We start from the raw sequence: 19748 nt of genomic DNA on the forward strand, positions 1-19748 counted from the left end.
ACACATGCATGCATGGTCTAATGATGATAGAGTTGTTTCAGTTTTTATAACTTTGATTAACCATGCCACCTTATGCAAGCACCTTGACAGAAGGCTTGCAGTCCCATGGCCTAGGAAGTGAGGGGCTTCTCTCCATCTCAGCCGTTCCAAGGATGTTTTATCATCCTTCACGTGGAACCTGGAAGGATGAAGCTTGGTCCTACTCACAGCAAGATTCTTATGCAGACTTGGGGGTAAGTGTGTAGGTTTTGTATTCTATAAAGCAGACTTGTATGCAGATATTGGCTCCGCCACTTACAAATGGTAAACTTCAGCTTTCCGAGTCTCAGTTCCTTCATCTGTAAAACTGGGGTAATAATAATTCCATAAGCAGAGGCAGCGATAGCATAGTAGAAAAACAGAAGTCACAACTGAATTCAGGGGGAAAACCAGACACAAAAAGACACACGTACTGTGTGACTCTATTTACATGAAGTTTAAGAACCAAAAAAGTGAATCTATTATTTGCCCTAAGAAATGCTGGCTGTCTGTGGTAAGCGAGTAAAAATGGGCTGAGGGAACTCTCTGGGGCAATGCACTATATGTTGATTTGAGTGAAGCTTACATAGTGCATATAACTTACCAAAATTCATGGCAACCATAAAATCTGTGCATTTCATTGTATATACATTCAACTGGATTTTTAAAAAGAAGGCAATCTAGCCTAAATTAACTATATCCACAATTGCATTTATCTCACACGCTAGTAACGTAATGCTCAAAATTCTCCAAGCCAGGCTTAAGCAATACGTGAACCGTGAACTTCCAGATGTTCAAGCTGGTTTTAGAAAAGGCAGAGGAACCAGAGATCAAATTGCCAACATCCGCTGGATCATGGAAAAAGCAAGAGAGTTCCAGAAAAACATCTACTTCTGCATTATTGACTATGCCAAAGCCTTTGACTGTGTGGATCACAATAAACTGTGGAAAATTCTGAAAGAAATGGGCATACCAGACCACCTGACCTGCCTCTTGAGAAACCTATATGCAGGTCAGGAAGCAACAGTTAGAACTGGACATGGAAGAGCAGACTGGTTCCAAATAGGAAAAGGAGTACGTCAAGGCTGTATATTGTCACCCTGCTTATTTAACTTATATGCAGAGTACATCATGAGGAACGCTGGACTGGAAGAAGCACAAGCTGGAATCAAGATTGCCAGGAGAAATATCAATAACCTCAGATATGCAGATGACACCACCCTTATGGCAGAAAGTGAAGAGGAACTCAAAAACCTCTTGATGAAAGTGAAAGTGGAGAGTGAAAAAGTTGGCTTAAAGCTCAACATTCAGAAAACGAAGATTATGGCATCTGGTTCCATCACTTCATGGGAAATAGATGGGGAAACAATGGAAACAGTGTCAGACTTTATTTTTCTGGGCTCCAAAATCACTGCAGATGGTGATTGCAGCCATGATTGCAGTAAGTAAAAGACACTTACGCCTTGGAAGGAAAGTTATGAGCAACCTAGATAGCATATTGAAAAGCAGAGACATTACTTTGCCAACAAAGGTTCGTCTAGTCAAGGCTATGGTTTTTCCAGTGGTCATGTATGGATGTGAGAGTTGGACTGTGAAGAAAGTTGAGCGTTGAAGAATTGATGCTTTTGAACTGTGGTGTTGGAGAAGACTCTTGAGAGTTCCTTGGACTGCAAGGAGATCTAACCAGTCCATGCTAAAGGAGATCAGTCCTGGGTGTTCTTTGGAAGGACTGATGCTAAAGCTGAAACTCCAATACTTTGGCCACCTCATGTGAAGAGTTGACTCATTGGAAAAGACTCTGATGCGGGGAGGGATTGGAGGCAGGAGGAGAAGGGGACGACAGAGGATGAGACGGCTGGATGGCATCACCGACTCGATGGACGTGAGTTTGAGTGAACTCCGGGAATGATGGACAGGGAGGCCTGGTGTGCTGCAATTCATGGGGTCGCAAAGAGTCGGACATGACTGAGCGACTGAACTGAACTGAACTGATAGTGACATAGATCTGATGTTAAGTGGTATTCCTGATTTCAACTAGCTCCAAATCTTGTAAAAACATTTTTTATTTTTATGACACAGGTTTATATATTTATGTATATATACCTATATTTATATGGCTAAGCATTGAATAATCGATGCTTTCAAACTGTGGAGAAGACTTTTGAGAGTCCTGTGGACTGCAAGGAGATCAAACCAGTCAGTCCTAAAGGAAATCAAACCCGAATATTCATTGGAAGGAGTGATGCTAAAGCTGAAGTTTCAGTACTTTGGCTACCTGATGTGAAGAGCAGACTGATTGGAAAAGACCCTGGTGCTGGGAAAAACTGAAGGCAAAAGAAGAGGGCAGCAGAGGATGAGATTGTTGGATAATATCACCAAGTCAATGGACATGAGCCTGAGCAAACTTCAGAAGGTAATGGAGAACAGGGAAGCCTTATGTCCTGCAGTTCATGGGATCACAAAGAGTTGGAAACAAATTGGTGACTGAACAACAGAATATATATATATATATATATATATATATATATATATATATATATAAACAAGAAAAAACAAATGAAATTCACTTGTAAGCCTACCCCAAGAGATAACTTCTTTTTAAATATTTTGATATATATTCTCTGTATTGTTTTGTAGCCTGCTTTTTTCTCTTAACTGTCCTTTTTATTGTGCCAATTAAACTGGGTAAATACATTGTCAGAAAAAAATACACTAATAGGATTTGATCTCCCCAAAATAATTAGAAATGAACATGATATTTTACAGAATAATTTATATTAGTAAAAAATTGGACATGATCTTGAAATAAATCAAAAGATCAATTAAATGATGTGTGAGTGGAATACTTAGGTAAATGTAGTTATTGGCAAGGCAAGTTACATATACTATATCAGGAAGTGAAAAAAGTGCAGACCGCTTCTCCTCTCTGCACCTGTTCCTTCTCTAGTCAATGGGGCTGTAACAGAGGTGTCCCACGGTCCCTCCCAGTTGTAATTTTCCAAGCTCATTTATTGTAGTTTTCAGCGTGAGTTCCTAAAATAAAAAGAAAGAAAATGACAGCTGAAGAGACCGAAAAATGAGCGACCTGCCCTAACATCCCTGCTGCCCAGGTGGGCACTGAAGCGCCCTCGGACTCCATCCAGGTCAGGAGGAAGTCGGGGACAGGAGGCTACTTGGGATTTCTCTTGATGCTGGGGCCGGGAGGGTGCCCAGCTGAACCAGGATGGAAGGCGCTGGGCAGTAACAGGGCGGCAGGAGGCGCTGCGAGAACGTGAGGAACAGGATCCAGTGTGGCCTCAGGGCGGCAGCAGGCACAGCGCCGTACCGCCTGGAAGCACGGAGCGGGACGGGCTGGGACGCAGAGCGCCCTCGGGATGGCAGGGGGCGCTGCAGAATCGTTGCCGACTCTGGGATGCCGCAAGTCCCCCCGGCCGCTGGGGAAATACACCTGGGCAGGTGGGGGGCGGGGCCCTATGGGGGCGGGGCCCTATGGGGGCGGGGCCCAGCCCACAAGAGCCTTGGCTGCTGCGGCTGCGGGATGCTCTCGCTGTAAGAGGAGCGGAACGGAGCGTACTCGGATCGCGCACACGCTAACCGCAGACACTTCCGACCCGAGTGAGGTGAGCCCAGCCGAGTTGGGTCGGGAGTTTCAGGCCCCGGAGCGGCCGCGGTGAGCTTCCGGACTTTGGTCGGGCGGTAGACGCGGAGTGTGCATCATCAGCCCGGGGCTGCCTTCGGGTACCGGGGATGCTCGGACTCTTTCCCAAATACATCCATTCGGTCTAGCGCTCTGCTGTCTGCCCACACGGTGGCCGGGGAGGCAGAGCTAGAGCCGGAGGCGTTTCTGATTTATTCAGAAACTGGGTCCAGGGGTTCGGGGCTGCGCCCCGCCCAGTCTCTCCACCCAGCACTTGCTCATTCCTTTCCTGGCCTCAGTGAGACGCGTGGACCTGACCGCGGTCTTTCCTTCCACCCCCTGGAATGTTTTCTTTAGGGTGACTGTGGTTGCAGAAAACAGCAAACACTTGAAGCGAGTTGATTGGGTTCTCTGCTGCAGCTTCAGCCCTGGCTGCCCTCAAGCAGACGTGGCTTCGGGCACAGCACCGGGTCTCTCTGCGCGGGGAGGGCAGGGGCTGCAGAGTTGCTGGTGAGAAGCGCGGATCTGGCGCCCAGAGCCTGAGGTTCGGCTTCCATCACTGAGATTTTGAGGACAGTCGAGGTCGGGAATGGGCGAGAGGGGTGCAGAAGAGAATCACGAGGGACCCCGGAATTCCAGAGAATTATTTTAATCCTTCTACCTGTGTGGCACTGGACAAGTTGCCTAAACTCTGCACCTCAGTTTTCTTCTCTGTGCCTGCTCGAGCTCAGTTGTGTCTAACTCTTTGTGACCCCATGAACTGTAGCCCGCCAGGCTCCTCTGTCCATGGGATTTCCCAAGGCAAGAATACTGGAGTGGGTTGCCATTTCCTCCTCAGTGAGGATTAAATAAGGTAATGCGTGAAAAGACTCTGAGGAAAAAGCTTGAGAGTAAAGGATCAATAAATGAAAGCTGGTATTATTTTTGTTGTTCTTGCTGCTGTTGCTGTTGTTATTATTATTTGGGGAGTAGTTTGTAGTTCAAGGCTCCTGGTTTCAGTTGCAACTCCACCATTTTCTAGTGTGACCTTGGGCAAGTTGCTTAACTGCTCAGCATCTCTGTTTCATTTGTATCATGGAGAAAATTGTGCTGCCTATTGCCGAAAATAGTTGTAGAAATTAAATCAGCTAATACTTGTAAAGTGCTTAGAAGAATGAGTGCTGGGTGTCAGTTACTAACTCTACCACAAGGGCATCATGTTTAATCAAGCAATATAACCTAAATGTAGCTACATCCTTGCTCTGTAGCAAACCTTACTTTGCTCAGAAGTTGAAATATTATATTATTTGTGTGAAGATGTATATGTTTTATGATGAGCAAGGTGGGTTCCCTTCTTTCACCTGCGGTTTCACTGACATTGGTGGCTGACCCACTGGGGTCAAAGCAGTCCTGGGGAAGGGGCTGATGGGCTAGAGGGACCCTAGGAGTTGTATTTAGTGAGAGGACAAGAAGGTTTGATGACAGAAACTTCCAGAATCACAGTTTCTGTGGAACATTCACAGAGGAGAAAATCTTCCCTGGATTGCAGTTTTATTTGATACAAAATTGTACCTGGACCTAGGTTTCTAAAACAAACTCTTGCAAATTTTTGTTTTTGAATTGTAGGGAGAGAGGAGGTCGGGATGGACAGCATTTAAAATGATAAAACACAATAAATCACTTTCCTCTTGCCAAGAGGTTTATAGCATAATTTTGAAGGTCAGAGACCACAGCAAGATCATATACATCTGTGAAGGCTTAGAGTGGCTGGCTGCCTCTGGACGTCTTATCTCCCTTGCAACACTCTGCATCCTTGCTGTCATAAACCTGAAACTCACTGACACCATAAACTTGAAGGCTTACCAGCTTGGCCCAAGCTCCCAATTTTGGACAATATCCCATGGGTTTAGGGTAGAGAAAAAGTGAGTGCTCAAGTCCAGAATCCTGAAGAACAAGATGGGGTAAACTATAGTCTTTGTCCCAGGCCCAAGCCTTCTGGTGGGGTGGGGTGGGGTGGGGGTGCGGGGGAGCATGGGGATTACACCGTATATCCTACTCCAAATTATAGTATATCCTAATTTGTCTCTGTCACCTATGGTAGGCACAGGAGACAGAGTTTCCATATACCCCTCCTCAATGCCCATGTTTACTAATACCAATGTTAGGAAGCGATTGTACTAACTACCCAGAATTTGAAAAGTAGATAGCTCAGGATCCCATCCTTAGTTCCAGGAACTGCTAATTAACTCATGAGGAGTGGGCAGCACCCAGCACAATACCAGTCCCCTCAAGGCATATACCATGATGATAAAGGTTGCAAGATTCCAACCAAGTGCCTCCACTATGTGATTTTGCACAAGTTACTCCAATCTCTCTGAGCTCATTTTCCTCCTCAGTAACCTGGAGATAATAATAGTATGCCTACCTTATGGCATTGTTGAAACATGAACTGAAGTATACATAGATAGATAGATTTGGATCGAGATTTATTATGTATGTTCTATATGAAGAATGAGACTGTACGCATTTATGAGATGAGTGAGACTATATATTATTTTAGTTCATATCTTAAAAGATTGTTATTGTACATTGTAAAGCTTCTGTAATTCATATACATCGTGCATATTGATGAATGTGGTAATTTGCTTTTCAACATTCTTCCCCAGACAAAGCTATTATAAAATCAAAATGTATTCTCCAAATCAGTGGTATGTTAGAATAAAGGAAATCTGGCACAATGCCTGGCAAATATTAAGTGGCCAATATTTATAGGCTATTGTTGTATTATTGTATCAGGTGCTCTAGAAACACTAAGAGATTGAGTATAAAGAGAAAAAGTGAAACAGAAGTGAAACAGAAACACTCCACTTGCAGTAAATCAGCTGAGAAAAGCTCAGGAAGCTACGGCTGGTCTGGCAAGGGACTGAACATGATCTAGTGTGGCTGCCTGGAAATTCTCTTGGCAGATTTTATCTGTTAGAATCGATTCATAAGGCACTTGCTCTGTGCCAGACGCTGAGGTCAGCACCAGGGGGGCAGGAGGAGGTAGGAATGATGCCCTCAAGGAAGGCAGGCTAATGGAGGTGATAAAATCAGGCCTCGGCTGCTAAGCTCACGATGGAGCTTGATAAGAGGGAAGTGGAGTCTGATGGGGTGGGGTTGTTCCAAGCACCCAGGAGAAAGGTCTTTCAAACTCATGGAGTCATTTTCATGTTAAGCCTTACCCAGCCCCGGCATCCACACGGCTTGGCCTGGGGGCTGCCCTGGGAAGCAGGCAGAGAGGGAGGCAGCTGTGGTGGCCCCAAAGCAAATATCCTGGAGCAAGGGCCAAGGCCTCAGAAAGCAGACTGTCTAGCCCAAAGGGAAAGAGGAAGACAGCCTTTGGGGACACATGAGCTGGTGTTTCCCAGCGCCCAGCCTCTGGGCTGTACCCACTCACTTGCCTTTTTTCTCTGCCCCTCCAGCTTGTCTGTCCCATCCTCACCATGGCTCCTGGAGAGAAGATCAAAGCCAAAATCAAGAAGAATCTGCCCGTGACGGGACCTCAGGCACCTAACATCAAAGAGCTGATGCAGTGGTACTGTCTGAACACCAACACCCACGGCTGCCGCCGCATCGTGGTGTCGCGTGGCCGCCTCCGGCGCCTGCTCTGGATTCTCTTCACGCTGACGGCCGTGGCCCTCATTTTCTGGCAGTGTGCCCTCCTCATCTCATCCTTCTACACCGTCTCTGTCTCCATCAAAGTCCACTTCCAAAAGCTGGATTTTCCTGCGGTCACCATCTGCAACATCAACCCTTACAAGTAAGAGGCAAGAGCAGGCACGTGGAGGAGGGGTCATGCCCCCTCCAGATGCCAGTGCCCCTCCCAAAGGTGACGCACTCCAGCCTGCAGACACACTGTTTAGAAACTTGAATTTCTTGCCAGTGTTGGTAAACTGCCCTCTCCCTGGTTTAAAATCTGTACCAAATTTTCAATCCATCAGCAACTTCTGAGGATGGACTGGCTCAAGGAAGGGAGGAGGGTGAGAGAGGCTGCAAGGAACTCTTCTGCTTGGCAGCTGGGTCTGGAATAGACAAGCATCCCTCCTGTCTTAGACACACACACACACACACACACACACACACACACACAGAGTCCAGCTTAGCCATTTGCCCTGAGCTCGCCAAGCTCACACCCTCACTCTCCCCTGAGCGTGAGCTGGAGGCTGACTCAGACGTGACACCTAGATGACTTCCAGAAGCACCTCCGCTGCCCAAAACCCTCACCTGAGTCAACCCAGCCCCACTAATTGAGATCACTGGGCTCTGGGCAGGACCATCCCTTCGTCCTGCCTAATTGTCTGTTGCCTGACCTGTTCTAAATGGGTCATCGGAATCCTTCTCAGGATTATTGAAAACTGATCTGTGAGGCAGATCAGAATTTGGCAGAGCAGGGGTGGGGGCTGGGAGAAGGGAAGAGCAAGGGAAGAAGACCTTCAAAGGGAACTAACTTGTAGAGTCCTCGATGAGTTGATGGCAAAGCTCAAAATCAAAATCAGGTCTAAACTTATCCTCCCCCTCAAAGTCTTTCTTTCCTTCCTTCCTTTCTTCCTTCCTCCCCACACCCTTTCTTCCCTCCATCAATTGTTCCGTAATCTCTTACTCAGCCTCTACAAGTTGTCATTCACTATGCCTCCTTCTGGGGCTTGGAAGTGAATAACTCAGACACAGTCTTTGTCCTCGTGCAGCTGATGTTGGTAGAGGATTGAAATATTAACAAATAAAATTACACTAATAAAATTAATAATATTTATTATTTACATACATACACATAGAGATATGTGAATGGATGGATAGATAGAATAAACTGGTTAACTCTTGCCAATAATCACATTTTACAGATGGGAAAACTGAGACATGAAAAGGCTAAATGGCTTGTCCAGAGTCCCACATCCAGAACCAGGATGGGGAACTGGAACCCAGGCAGTTTGGCTCTGAAGTTTCTATGTTCAGTCACTATGCTGTGTGGTCTGTGTGTAAAGCAAGGGGGCGAGAGAGTAAGGAGAGTTAAGAGGGAGGTCAGGACCATTCAGTATTGTGAAAATGAAAAGATGGTGTTGTTATGCTTCATGTAGTCAACTCCTGAATCATTCTGTGTTCTTGGGGGTTTTCAAGGTAACAGTAATACCTCTCCCTCCCAGCACTGATTTGAGGAGAACCTGTGGGCAGGGGCAAGTATGCCAGGTGGAAACAGAGCCTGCTGCTGGGGAGACTCCTGGTTAGCAGTTATTTACTTGTCTTCACTGTGGCTGGTTTATGGGAGGCAGCTGACAGTCACCACTCCAGAAATGCTGGTTGGGGCAAACTCATCAACACACCCCGAGAGCAAGCAGACAGTGATGGCAAAGGTGAAGCCACAGGCAGTTACACAAGGGTCATACAGGAGCCTGTCTCCATTTATTTGAGCCAGTGGTCACGTTGGAGGAGAAAATTTTTAAATGGCCTGGTCTTCTTGGCCAAGGGCGCTGGGGCGATGGGCACATCAATGGGAAGCAGCATGGTAAAGGGCCAGAGGGGTTTCCCCATCCCAATTCCTCCTTCCCACCTTGGCAGGTACAGTGCTGTGCGCCACCTCCTAGCTGACTTGGAACAGGAGACCAGAGCAGCCTTGAAGACCCTGTATGGCTTTTCAGAGATTACGTCTCGGAAACGCCGAGAGGCACAGTCCTGGAGTTCAGTCAGGAAGGGCACTGATCCCAAATTCCTCAACCTAGCCCCACTGATGGCCTTTGAGAAGGGTGATACAGGCAAGGCCAGGGACTTCTTCACGGGACGGAAGCGGAAAGTCAACGCAAGAATCATTCACAAGGCATCAGATGTCATGCATATCCACAATTCCAAGGAGGTGGTGGGATTCCAGCTGGTAAGATGCACATCCTCTCGGTTTCCGGGCCTGGGGTGGGATTATGGGTCCGGGGAGGTGAGGTCATGGGTCGGGGAGGCATGTCATGGGTCCAGGGAGGTGGGGTCATGGGTCCAGGGGGGTGGGGTCATAGGTCCAGGGAGGTGGGATCATGGGTCCGGGGAGGTGGGGTCATGGGTCTGGGGAGGCGGGGTCACGGGTTGGGGAGGCAGGGTCTTGAGTCCAGGGAGGTGGGATCATGGGTCTGGGGAGGTGGGGTCATGGGATGGGGAGGCGGGGTCATGGGTCCGGGGAGGCGGGGTCATGAGTCTGGGGAGGCGGGGTCCTGTCCAGGGAGGTTTCTTCTTTGCTGTTAGTCCTATAGTCCCTCAGAAAGAAACACATTCAGGGTGAATCAGCTGCAAGCAACTGAAACTGATCCAGGCAATCGTTATTATGTGTGCTGTGCCCAGTCATGTTCAACTCTTTGCAACCCTGTGGACTATAGCCCGCCAGGCTCCTTTCCATGGGATTTACCAGGCAAGAATACTGGAGTGGGTTGCCATTTCCTCCTTCAAGGGATATTCCTGATCCAGGGATCGAACCTGCGTCCCCTGTGTCTCCTGCATTGGCAGGCAGATTCTTTACCACTGAGCCACCTGGGAAGCCCCCAGGCGATCTTAAACAGATAAAAATGCCATTAGAACTGGTATCAGGTGGGTGGCCTGTTAGGAACCGGCCACAGAGTAGGAGGTGAGTGGTGGGTGAGCCAGCAAAGCTTCCCTGCTGCTCCCCATCACTTGAATCATCACTCCCACTGGCAACATCTGTGGAAAAACTGTCTTCCACGAAACCAGTCCCTGTGCCAAAAAGGTTGAGGACCTCTGTCTTAGAAGGTGACCAGTAGCTCATGGAGTCCTCTCAAAGGACAGAAATTAGGGAAGATTCAGGGATCCTGGTGGCAAGAAATGATGAAGAGTCATTTCAGATATTGCTGCTGGATTAAATAAGCTTCAATTGTTGATTCAAATTCCACTGGGGACTATCTGATTGACCAAGTTTGGGTCACCTGATGGCTCATGTAGGGTAGGGCATCTTGATGGACAGTCTTGGCTGACTATATCCAAAGAGGGAAAGGAAATTCTACCAAATAAAATTGGAGTGCAGATACCAGAAGGAAGAAAATAGAAAATGAGCAGCAGAAACACACAGTGTTCCCAGCAATACTTGCCTTCATGAGGTGCTATAGCCTGACTTCTCATCTCTCCTTCTTGGTCCCATTTAAGGGGCTCTGAAGAAGCAGCCATTTACCAAAAATGAATTCCATTGCCTTCCTGGCCACACTCAACCATCACCCTCCTCTCTGTGCCCCAGCTGTTTCTGCAGGATGAGAGCTACTCAGTCTTCATAGTCTTGGTTGCTGATTGTGAGACCTGATGGCTCCATTTGCCAATCCTGAGGGGAAAGTGGCACTTTTTCTAAATCACTGAACCTTTGTGAAGTTTTCCTGGGTCCTTACACAAGATAAAGTTCTCCTTGATACTCAAATTCATCTTTTGGTGTCTGTCTTTTAGGAGAGTTTTCAAGCCCTGTTGATGAAATGAGAGGGGCTTCTCAGGTCATGCAGTGGTAAAGAATCTGCCTGCAATTCAGGAGAAATGGGTTCGATCCCTGGGTTGGGAAGATCCCCTGAGAATGGAATGGCAACCCACTCCAGTGTTCTTGCCTGGAGAATTCCATGGACAGAGGAGCCTGGCAGGCCACAGTCCATGGGGTCACAGAGTTGAACATGACTGAGTGACTGAGCACACACACACATAAGTATGATGAGAACATCTGGGCCATATCACAGTTTACCTATAGAACTCCCATTATTATATATTTTGAATGCTGGTCTTCCTAACCAGCATATGAGGTGGGGAAGTATGGTATTTTGATCACATTTTGCAGGTGAAATAAGGATAGGTATGCAGATGACGCTACCCTTATATGGCAGAAAGTGGAGAAAAACTAAAGAGCCTCTTGATGAAAGTGAAAGAGGAGAGTGAAAAAGTTGGCTTAAAGCTCAACATTCAGAAAGCTAAGATCATGGCATCCAGTCCCATCACTTTATGGCAAATAGATAGGGAAACAATGGAAACAGTGACAGACTTTATTTTGGTGGGCTCCAAAATCACTGCAGGTGGTGACTGCAGCCATGAAATTAAATGATGCTTGCTCCTTGGAGGAAAAGTTATGACCAAACTAGATGGCATATTAAAAAGCAGAGACATTACTTTGTCAAAAAAGGTCCATCTAGTCAAAGCTATGGTTTTTCCAGTAGTCATGTATGTATATAAGAGTTGGACTATAAAGAAAGCTGAGCACTGAAAAATTGATGCTTTTAAACTGTGGTGTTGGAGAAGACTCTTGAGAGTCCCTTGGACTGCAAAACAATCAAACCAGCCAATCCTAAAGGAAATCAGTCCTGAATATTCATTGGAAGAACTGATATTGAAGTTGAAACTCCCAATACTTTGGCCACCTAATGCAAAGAACTGACTCGTTTGAAAAGACCCTGATGCTGGGAAAGATTGAGGTGGGGAGGAGAAGGGGACGACAGAGGATGAGATGGTTGAATGGCATCACCAACTGGACGGACATGAGTTTGAGTAAGCTCCAGGAGCTGGTGATGGACAGGGAAACCTGGTGTGCTGCTGTCCATGGGGTCGCAAAGAGTCATACACGACTGAGCGACTCAACTGAGTGCCTTGCCCAGGGTCTTGCAGAGAGGTCATGGCAGTGTCTGGGCTAGAATCTCAATTTTTAGACTGTTGATCTGATAAGAAATGGTGAGGGTTGGGTGGAACTCAGTAGCCATGATTGGTAAAAGCCTGGCTATCTGGGGACTCTGAGGAAGCTGGTCTTGGTTCTCACTGAGAGACTCATGAGAGTGAGGCTCTGTGTCCTTCCTCACTTAGCCCCTTCTTGGTCCTTGAGGCTTGAGGATGTTGAGTCCCTGGTCTCAGAAGTGAGAAGAAGCCCATCCTTGCCCAGGTATCTCTCCTGTTCCCCTGAGTATCTAGAGTCCAGTTCCTTAGGCTCACAGTCCTTCTAAGGGCCCCTGGCAGGGCCCATAGCTTTATCTTGGTGTCTCCTCCTCTTCACAGTGTTCTAATGACACATCGGACTGTGCGGTCTACACCTTCAGCTCAGGGGTCAATGCTATCCAGGAGTGGTACAAGCTGCACTACATGAACATCATGGCCCAGGTGTCTCAGGAGAAGAAAATCAACATGAGCTACTCTGCTGACGAGCTGCTGGTCACTTGCTTCTTTGACGGGGTGTCCTGCGATGCCAGGTCAGTAGTGGAAGGCTGCTCTCTCAGCTCCAGGGACCAGGGGCTCTAAGTGCTGGGCTCCTTGCACGCACCTGCAGCTCAGCTAGAGTCTTGGGAGTGACAGGTGCTCTTCTCACTGACCCTGCCTTTTGGAAAATGACTTATACAGGAGCTCAGCTCTAGAGTCTGTGAGGAAGATGAAGATGACTTAGCGTCAAAACATCCTTAAACTCATTAAATTATTAAAACAGAGTAGTTGATGGTGGACATATAACTTTGTATATTACCATCATGCATACCAGTGAGAACCATCAATCTAGTCAAGAGGAAGTAAGGAAGGAGAGATGGAAGGAGGCAGGAAGAGAAGAAGGGAGGGCAGGAAGGTCTGTGGACAGACGTGAGCTTTCATACCTTTCTACCATTAAGATAACACCCAGATTCCTGGTGGACACTAGGAAGTCATGGGGCATTCTAAAGTGTTCCTGTTTATTGTAAAGGCTTTCTTCATTCTTTTAAAATACTAAATGTTTCTATATGTTAGTTGGTATATTGATCCTTGTGAAAACTGAGTGATTAGAATCATGTCTCCTGAAGGTTGGATTCTAAAGTCAGTATAAGGATATGCATGATGTGATTCCTTTTCTGGGAATCATTTGCTAGGAATCGGAATGGGAAAAAAAAAGTCAAGTGTTGGCTGAGATATTCAAGCGAAGAGGAAGTGAGGACAGATTTATTGGCACAAAGCCTGCCAAGTCAGGATGGAGAAGGAGGTGAGTGGATTAAGAGGATGAAGGGAAAGCAGAGGGTGGTTCTACATCGACATGTGTCAACTGGACGAGGGGCCTTGTTTGTCATCTGTCGGAGGAAAGATGGGGAACATAAGTTGTGTCTATCATCCATTGTCCACAGAAGAGAGCTGGCCCGTTAGCACTGCCCACTGAGATGTCAGCTCAGGTGCGTGACGGGAGTTCCCAGCACAGCCCTTTCTGACCTGTATTCTTTCACCGTAGGAACTTCACGCTTTTCCACCATCCAATGTATGGGAATTGCTACACATTCAACAATAGACAAAATGAGACTATCCTCAGCACCTCCATGGGAGGCAGTGAATTTGGTAAGAAAACCTGCATCAAGGGGATCCTGGGGTGCTCTAATGACAAGCTTGCTGACAGCAGGCAGTTGGGGTGCTTGAAGCCTTCCAGAGATACAGGCTCTCCCTAACCTGGCCAGAAACTGGGGATACAACTTTTTCTCATCCATGTCGGTTCTTTCCTTCTCTATCAGAATCTGTTTTCTTTTTTGACATCTCCTCTTTGCTTTTGAGAGAGCAGCAGGGACAACCCTGGTGTTTCTTCACCTGGGGAAACCACTCAGGTTTAAAATTGTAGCTGGAGTGAATAATGCCGAGCAGGCAGCTTCAGAATGGACTTAAATCCAGACGTGCTGAGCAGGAGATTAGAGAGGCCAACACACCTTTATCCTGATTAAGATGACAGATTTTGGAGCCAAAACCCACTCTGTCACTCACTGTGAAGCCCAGTGAAAGTTTACTCCCCTTCATTTATAAAGTGGGAATAACAATGGTACTGATAATACAAGGTAATTGAGAAGTCAAAACATGAAAAGCAGTTAATAAGACCTGACACACGCTGTATTCATTTGGTTGGGCTGCCTTAGCAAAATATTATAGATGGGTGGCTTAAACAATGGACATTTAGAAACTCATGGTCAAGCTGCTGGCAAATTTGGTCCTGGTGAGGACTCTCTTGCTGGCTTGCAGTTGGCCACCTGTCTCTGTCCTCACATGGCCTCTCTTTGGTGGCATGCAGAGAGAAAGCTGTGTTGTCTCTTCCTCTTCTTATGAGAACACCAATCCTATGGGATTAGGGTCCACCCTTCTGACCTCATTTAACCTTAATCACCTGCCTAAGGCTGATTCTCCAAATTCAATCACAGTGGGGATTAAGACTTCAACATATAAATAGGGTGGAGGGTGGTCTGCAGAAAGACACGCAATTCAGTCCATAACACATACTAAGCACCCAATAAATGCTAGTTGTGGTTGTCATTACTACTGTTACTGCCGTTACTACCATTGCTGCTGCTGCTACTATTACCACCAAAAATTACTACCTCTAATATTATTATTATTGCTACTCTACTATCGTGACTTTTGTAGAGAAGACAGGAACTCAACCGATTGGTCTATCTTGAAAGATTCTAAGCAAACTGAACACGATTTTATACATAGATATGCTCCTATAAGGATAGGTAAGGTCTTATGGAGGAAAACCCAGTTGGACTCCTCCTCTTTGTTACTGCACAGTCTGTGTTCTTACCACACCTGCAAGAAACCATAACTCAGAGCACATACGTCAGTGGGAAGAAGTTGTCTGGGAACTGTTGCACAATCCTGTCTCTGCTGCATTTGAGCTGTGTGACCTTGAGCAAATCACTTCCCCACTCTGGGCTTTGATTCCTTCACTTACAGATAGAGTAAAGGCAAAGGCAGAAGGGGACGGCAGAGGATGAGATGGTTAGATAGCATCACTGACTCAGTGGACAGGAATCTGAGCATACTCCAGGAGATAGTAAAGTACAGAGGAAACTGGTGAGCTACATACAGTTCATGGGATTGAAAAGAGTCAAACACAACTGCTGCTGCTGCTAAGTCACTTCAGTCGTGTCCGACTCTGTGTGACCCCATAGACGGCAGCCCACCAGGCTCCCCCATCCCTGGGATTCTCCAGGCAAGAACATGGAGTGGGTTGCCATTTCCTTCTCCAGTGCATGAAAGTGAAAAGTGAGAGTGAAGTCGCTCAGTCATGCCCGACTCTTAGCGACCTCATGGACTGCAGCCTACCAGGCTCCTCAGTCCATGGGATTTTCCAGGTAAGAGTACTGGAGTGGGGTGCCATTGCCTTCTCCACAAACACAACTAAACAACAACAAAAAGAAGTCAGAATAATTTTAAAAATTCTCTTCTTTCAACTCACATAGGCCCTGTTCATTTGCTCATTTGTTTACCAAATATTTTTGAGTATCTTCTATACTTCAGGCTCTCTTCCAAGTCTTAGGGACCCAGTGGTGAATAACACAGATATCATCCCTGCTTTCAAGGAGCTCGTATTTTGTTGGAGAGAAACAGATAAATGGATGAACAAGCACATAGACATTATCTGGTTATCAATCCTAGGTTTATACCTCAAGAATTACCCCGCACAAGGGCTGAGTTGAGATGGGAATTTTATTTCAGATAAGGAGGTCCAGAAAGGCCTCTGGGATGAGGGTTATTTGAAGAGGAGAAGATGTATGATACGGTCCATTGAGGAGCATTTGAGCACTAGCAGGTCCGAGGACCTCAATGAGGAAATGGATTTGGTGTGCTCTGGAAACAGAAAGATGACCAGTGTGCTTGGAGCTTCCTGATGGAGGGGGAGAGTGGGATGAAGAGGAAGGCATCACCATATGAGAGCTAGTCAGGTTTCTGGATGGAGAAGGCAATGGCACCCCACTCCAGTACTCTTGCCTAGAAAATCCCATGGATGGAGGAGCCTCATGGGCTGTAGTCCATGGGGTCGCTAAGAGTCGGACACGACTGAGCGACGTCACTTTCACTTTTCACTTTCATGCATTGGAGAAGGAAATGGCAGCCCACTCCAGTGTTCTTGCCTGGAGAATCCCAGGGACTGGGGAGCCTGATGGGCTGCTGTCTTATGGGGTCGCACAGACTCGGACATGACTGAAGTGACTTAGCAGCAGCAGCAGGTTTCTGGACAGTATTTTATGGTGTCCCCGTGTATGCAATGAGATGCCTCTGAAGAGTTTCAGACAAGGGAGTGACCTGATTTTAAAAGGTCCCTCTGGCTGCTCGGCTCAGATTAGACACAGGTGTAACAGTAGGATCAGGGAGAGGATTTAGGGCAGTGGTCAGATGCACTACTGGAATCTCAACCGCAGTCCTGCACATCCCTTTGGGTGCCCAGCAGAACTTCCCATCTCAAAGAGCCCCAAGGAGGTTCACGTCTTAGGCCAGGTAGCAAAACTTGTGCTTGGCAACACTGCAGTAACGATACTATTCCTGAACCCTATTTGAGCTAAGCTCTGGAAACAGAGCAGTGAAAAGTCAGGCTCCCCTCACAGAGCTTCCCATTTTGCTCCTGTCCACTTTTCACTTGTAGGAAATGCCTGGGTCTTGGTTTTGAGGCTCCCAGAGTGGTGGGAGAGGTAAGCTATGAGCAGGGAATCTTCTCCTGGGTTTTGACCACAATGGGCTGCCTTGTCCTTCCAGGGCTGCAGGTCATCCTGTACATAAATGAAGAAGAGTACAACCCCTTCCTGGTGTCCTCCACTGGGGCTAAGGTGATTATCCATCGGCAGGACGAATACCCCTTCGTTGAGGACGTGGGAACGGAGATTGAGACGGCCATGGCCACCTCCATAGGAATGCACCTGGTAAGAGCACGCTCTGACTTCCATCTGCTTGGCAAGGAGGACAGCTTTCATTGAAGGACAATCAGTGAGGTGGGACTTACAGAAAAGGGTATTGGTTTTAAGAGGAAGCATAGTCTCATGTTTTTCAATGATTACTCAAATGGTCACTCTCTAAGTTACACTAAGGGCTGTCTTTATGTCTTCTGTATGGATGAACAATGACAGGACACCATTTAGGATAAGAATTGAAGGAACCTTCCTTGTTCAAGAGACAGACATCCACATTTATGAAACCTGTGCTGGAAGCAAGGCATCAGATACTAATGATGTATTTGTCAGTGATATAAATGGAGCGGATTTACACCTTCCTGGGCCACCTACAGGCCAATGGAGCATGTAAACCACTATTGGAAAGTCACTGGGCCTTCACAGGTCTATTTAGTCCCTCCTGCTTCCGTCAGTTTCAGCTCATGTACCAAGAACCCCTCTTCTCTCAAGTCTTTGACCTTCTCTGAGCTCACTGGGTGCTGAGAACACTCATACCTGTCACCAGGAGCACATCTGGGCTGCAGACTCCAATCCTTGGGTTGGCCATGCCCAGTGGAAGTAGAAGGGCAAGGTGAGGGGTGTCCAAGGACACCCCTGGTCACGTCACTGCTTGTATAGTCTCCTGTTTCTAGGCCTGGGTTTTTTTATGCCAGTCTCTCTCTCACTCTGTGACTCTGTCTCTCATTCTACCTACCACAATAACTATTAAGTACTTATTTCAAAGGAGTATATGTACAAAGTCAGTACAAGGATCCTACTGTGCAGACACACCTCCTCTATCCCTAACTGCTGGTCTCCTCCTTCCTTCACATGCAGCTATGGCTGTTGCTTCCATGACTCAGAAGGGTGTTACAGTCTTCTTCAAGCCTGTGTATGAAAGTGAAAGTGAAAGTGAAAGTGAAGTCGCTCAGTCGTGTCCGACTCTTTGCAACCCCATGGGCTGTAGCCCACCAGGCTCCTCCATCCATGGGATTCTCCAGGCAAGAATACTGGAGTGGGTTGCCGTTTCCTTCTCCAGGGGAGCTTCCTGACCCAGGGATGGAACCCGGGTCTCCTGCATTGTAGGCAGACGCTTTACCATCTGATCCACCAGGGAAGTCCTATAATCATTTCTTCTTTTATGCAAATGCAAAATACTGTTCTGCCCCACTTTTCACTTGATAGTATAGCTTGGAAATAGTTCCATAGCAATACACATAGATTCTGCCTCATTCTTCTTAAAGACATAATATCCCATTGTGTGGGTAAGTTATTGAAGCAATTCTCTGTTGATACACTTGAGCTTGTTTCCAGGTATGACTAAAAACAACAGTGCAGTGGGATGTGTAGTCATCCAATTACCTCCTAGAAGTATATCATTCAAGACGTAGATTAGCCAAATTGCCCTCCAATGATGTTGTACCAAAACAGATATCAAGCAACGTTTCAGTTCAGTTCAGTCACTCAGTCACGTCTGACTCTTTGCGACCCCATGAATTGCAGCACGCCAGGCCTCCCTGTCCATCACCAACTCCTGGAGTTCACTCAAACTCACGTCCATCGAGTCAGTGATGCCATCCAGCCATCTCATCCTCTGTCGTCCCCTTCTCCTCCTGCCCCCAATCCCTCCCAGCATCAGAGTCTTTTCCAGTGAGTCAACTCTTCGCATGAGGTGGCCAAAGTACTGGAGTTTCAGCTTTAGCATCAGTCCTTCCAAAGAACATCCAGGACTGATCTCTTTTAAAATGGACTGGTTGGATCTCCTTGCAATGTTTAATCTTTGCTAATTTAAGAAAAAATGGCATCTATTATAAGTTTAATTGACAGTCATTCTTAGTGGTATTTTTTTCACCTATTTATGGAGGGGAAAAAATCTCTCCTTATGGACCCTTTGTTCATGCCTTTGTTTATAGCGAACCTTAACATTCCAAGGGCTTCCCTTGTGACTCAGCTCGTAAGGAATCTGCGTGAAATGTGGGAGACCTGGGTTTGATCCCTGGGTTGGAAAGATCCCCTGGAGAAGGGAAACATTACCCTCTCTAGTATTCTGGCCTGGAGAATTCCATGGACTGTATAGTCCATGGGGTCACAAAGAGCTGGACAGACTGAGCAACTTTCACTTCACTAACGCCCCAAATTAAACCTCTTACCCTTCATCCCTCACAATTTTTTCCTCCAGAGAAGTGGTCTCCAAACTAGATTGGTCATTAGAATCAGGTCTACTGAATCAATCTCTCTGAGAGATGAGCCCAAGGATCTGTATTTTTACTGGACCCCAGCGGTCATTCCAAGAGAGAGCAAACTCAGGAACCTCAGCTTTAGAAACCTGAGTAGTTTAGAATGAAAGAAGAAGAAAAGTGTGTCTTCCTCAGAGAAAGTAGAGCTAGGATGACACCAGAGCTTTAGCACAGCCGTAAATGCTGTCTCCGAAGTGTTACAAAGTCACATCACGG

The 19748-nt window shown here is 46.7% G+C and overlaps 1 protein-coding gene across 1 annotated transcript in view; it reads left to right on the plus strand.

The window, feature by feature from the left end:
• The first annotated feature begins 3541 nt into the window (after positions 1-3541).
• The window catches only part of SCNN1G (sodium channel epithelial 1 subunit gamma), a 31316-nt gene continuing 15109 nt past the window's right edge, over positions 3542-19748 (plus strand). Inside the window, exons 1-6 of the mRNA XM_019988399.2 lie at positions 3542-3638; positions 7099-7436; positions 9227-9536; positions 12665-12855; positions 13845-13948; positions 17126-17289. Of these exons, the coding sequence (XP_019843958.1) occupies positions 7120-7436; positions 9227-9536; positions 12665-12855; positions 13845-13948; positions 17126-17289 (1086 nt within the window). The 5' untranslated portion in view covers positions 3542-3638; positions 7099-7119. The remainder of the gene's footprint in view (positions 3639-7098; positions 7437-9226; positions 9537-12664; positions 12856-13844; positions 13949-17125; positions 17290-19748) is intronic.

Source organism: Bos indicus, chromosome 25 (assembly GCF_029378745.1).
Source record: "Bos indicus isolate NIAB-ARS_2022 breed Sahiwal x Tharparkar chromosome 25, NIAB-ARS_B.indTharparkar_mat_pri_1.0, whole genome shotgun sequence".
Taxonomy (NCBI): Eukaryota; Metazoa; Chordata; class Mammalia; order Artiodactyla; family Bovidae; genus Bos; species Bos indicus.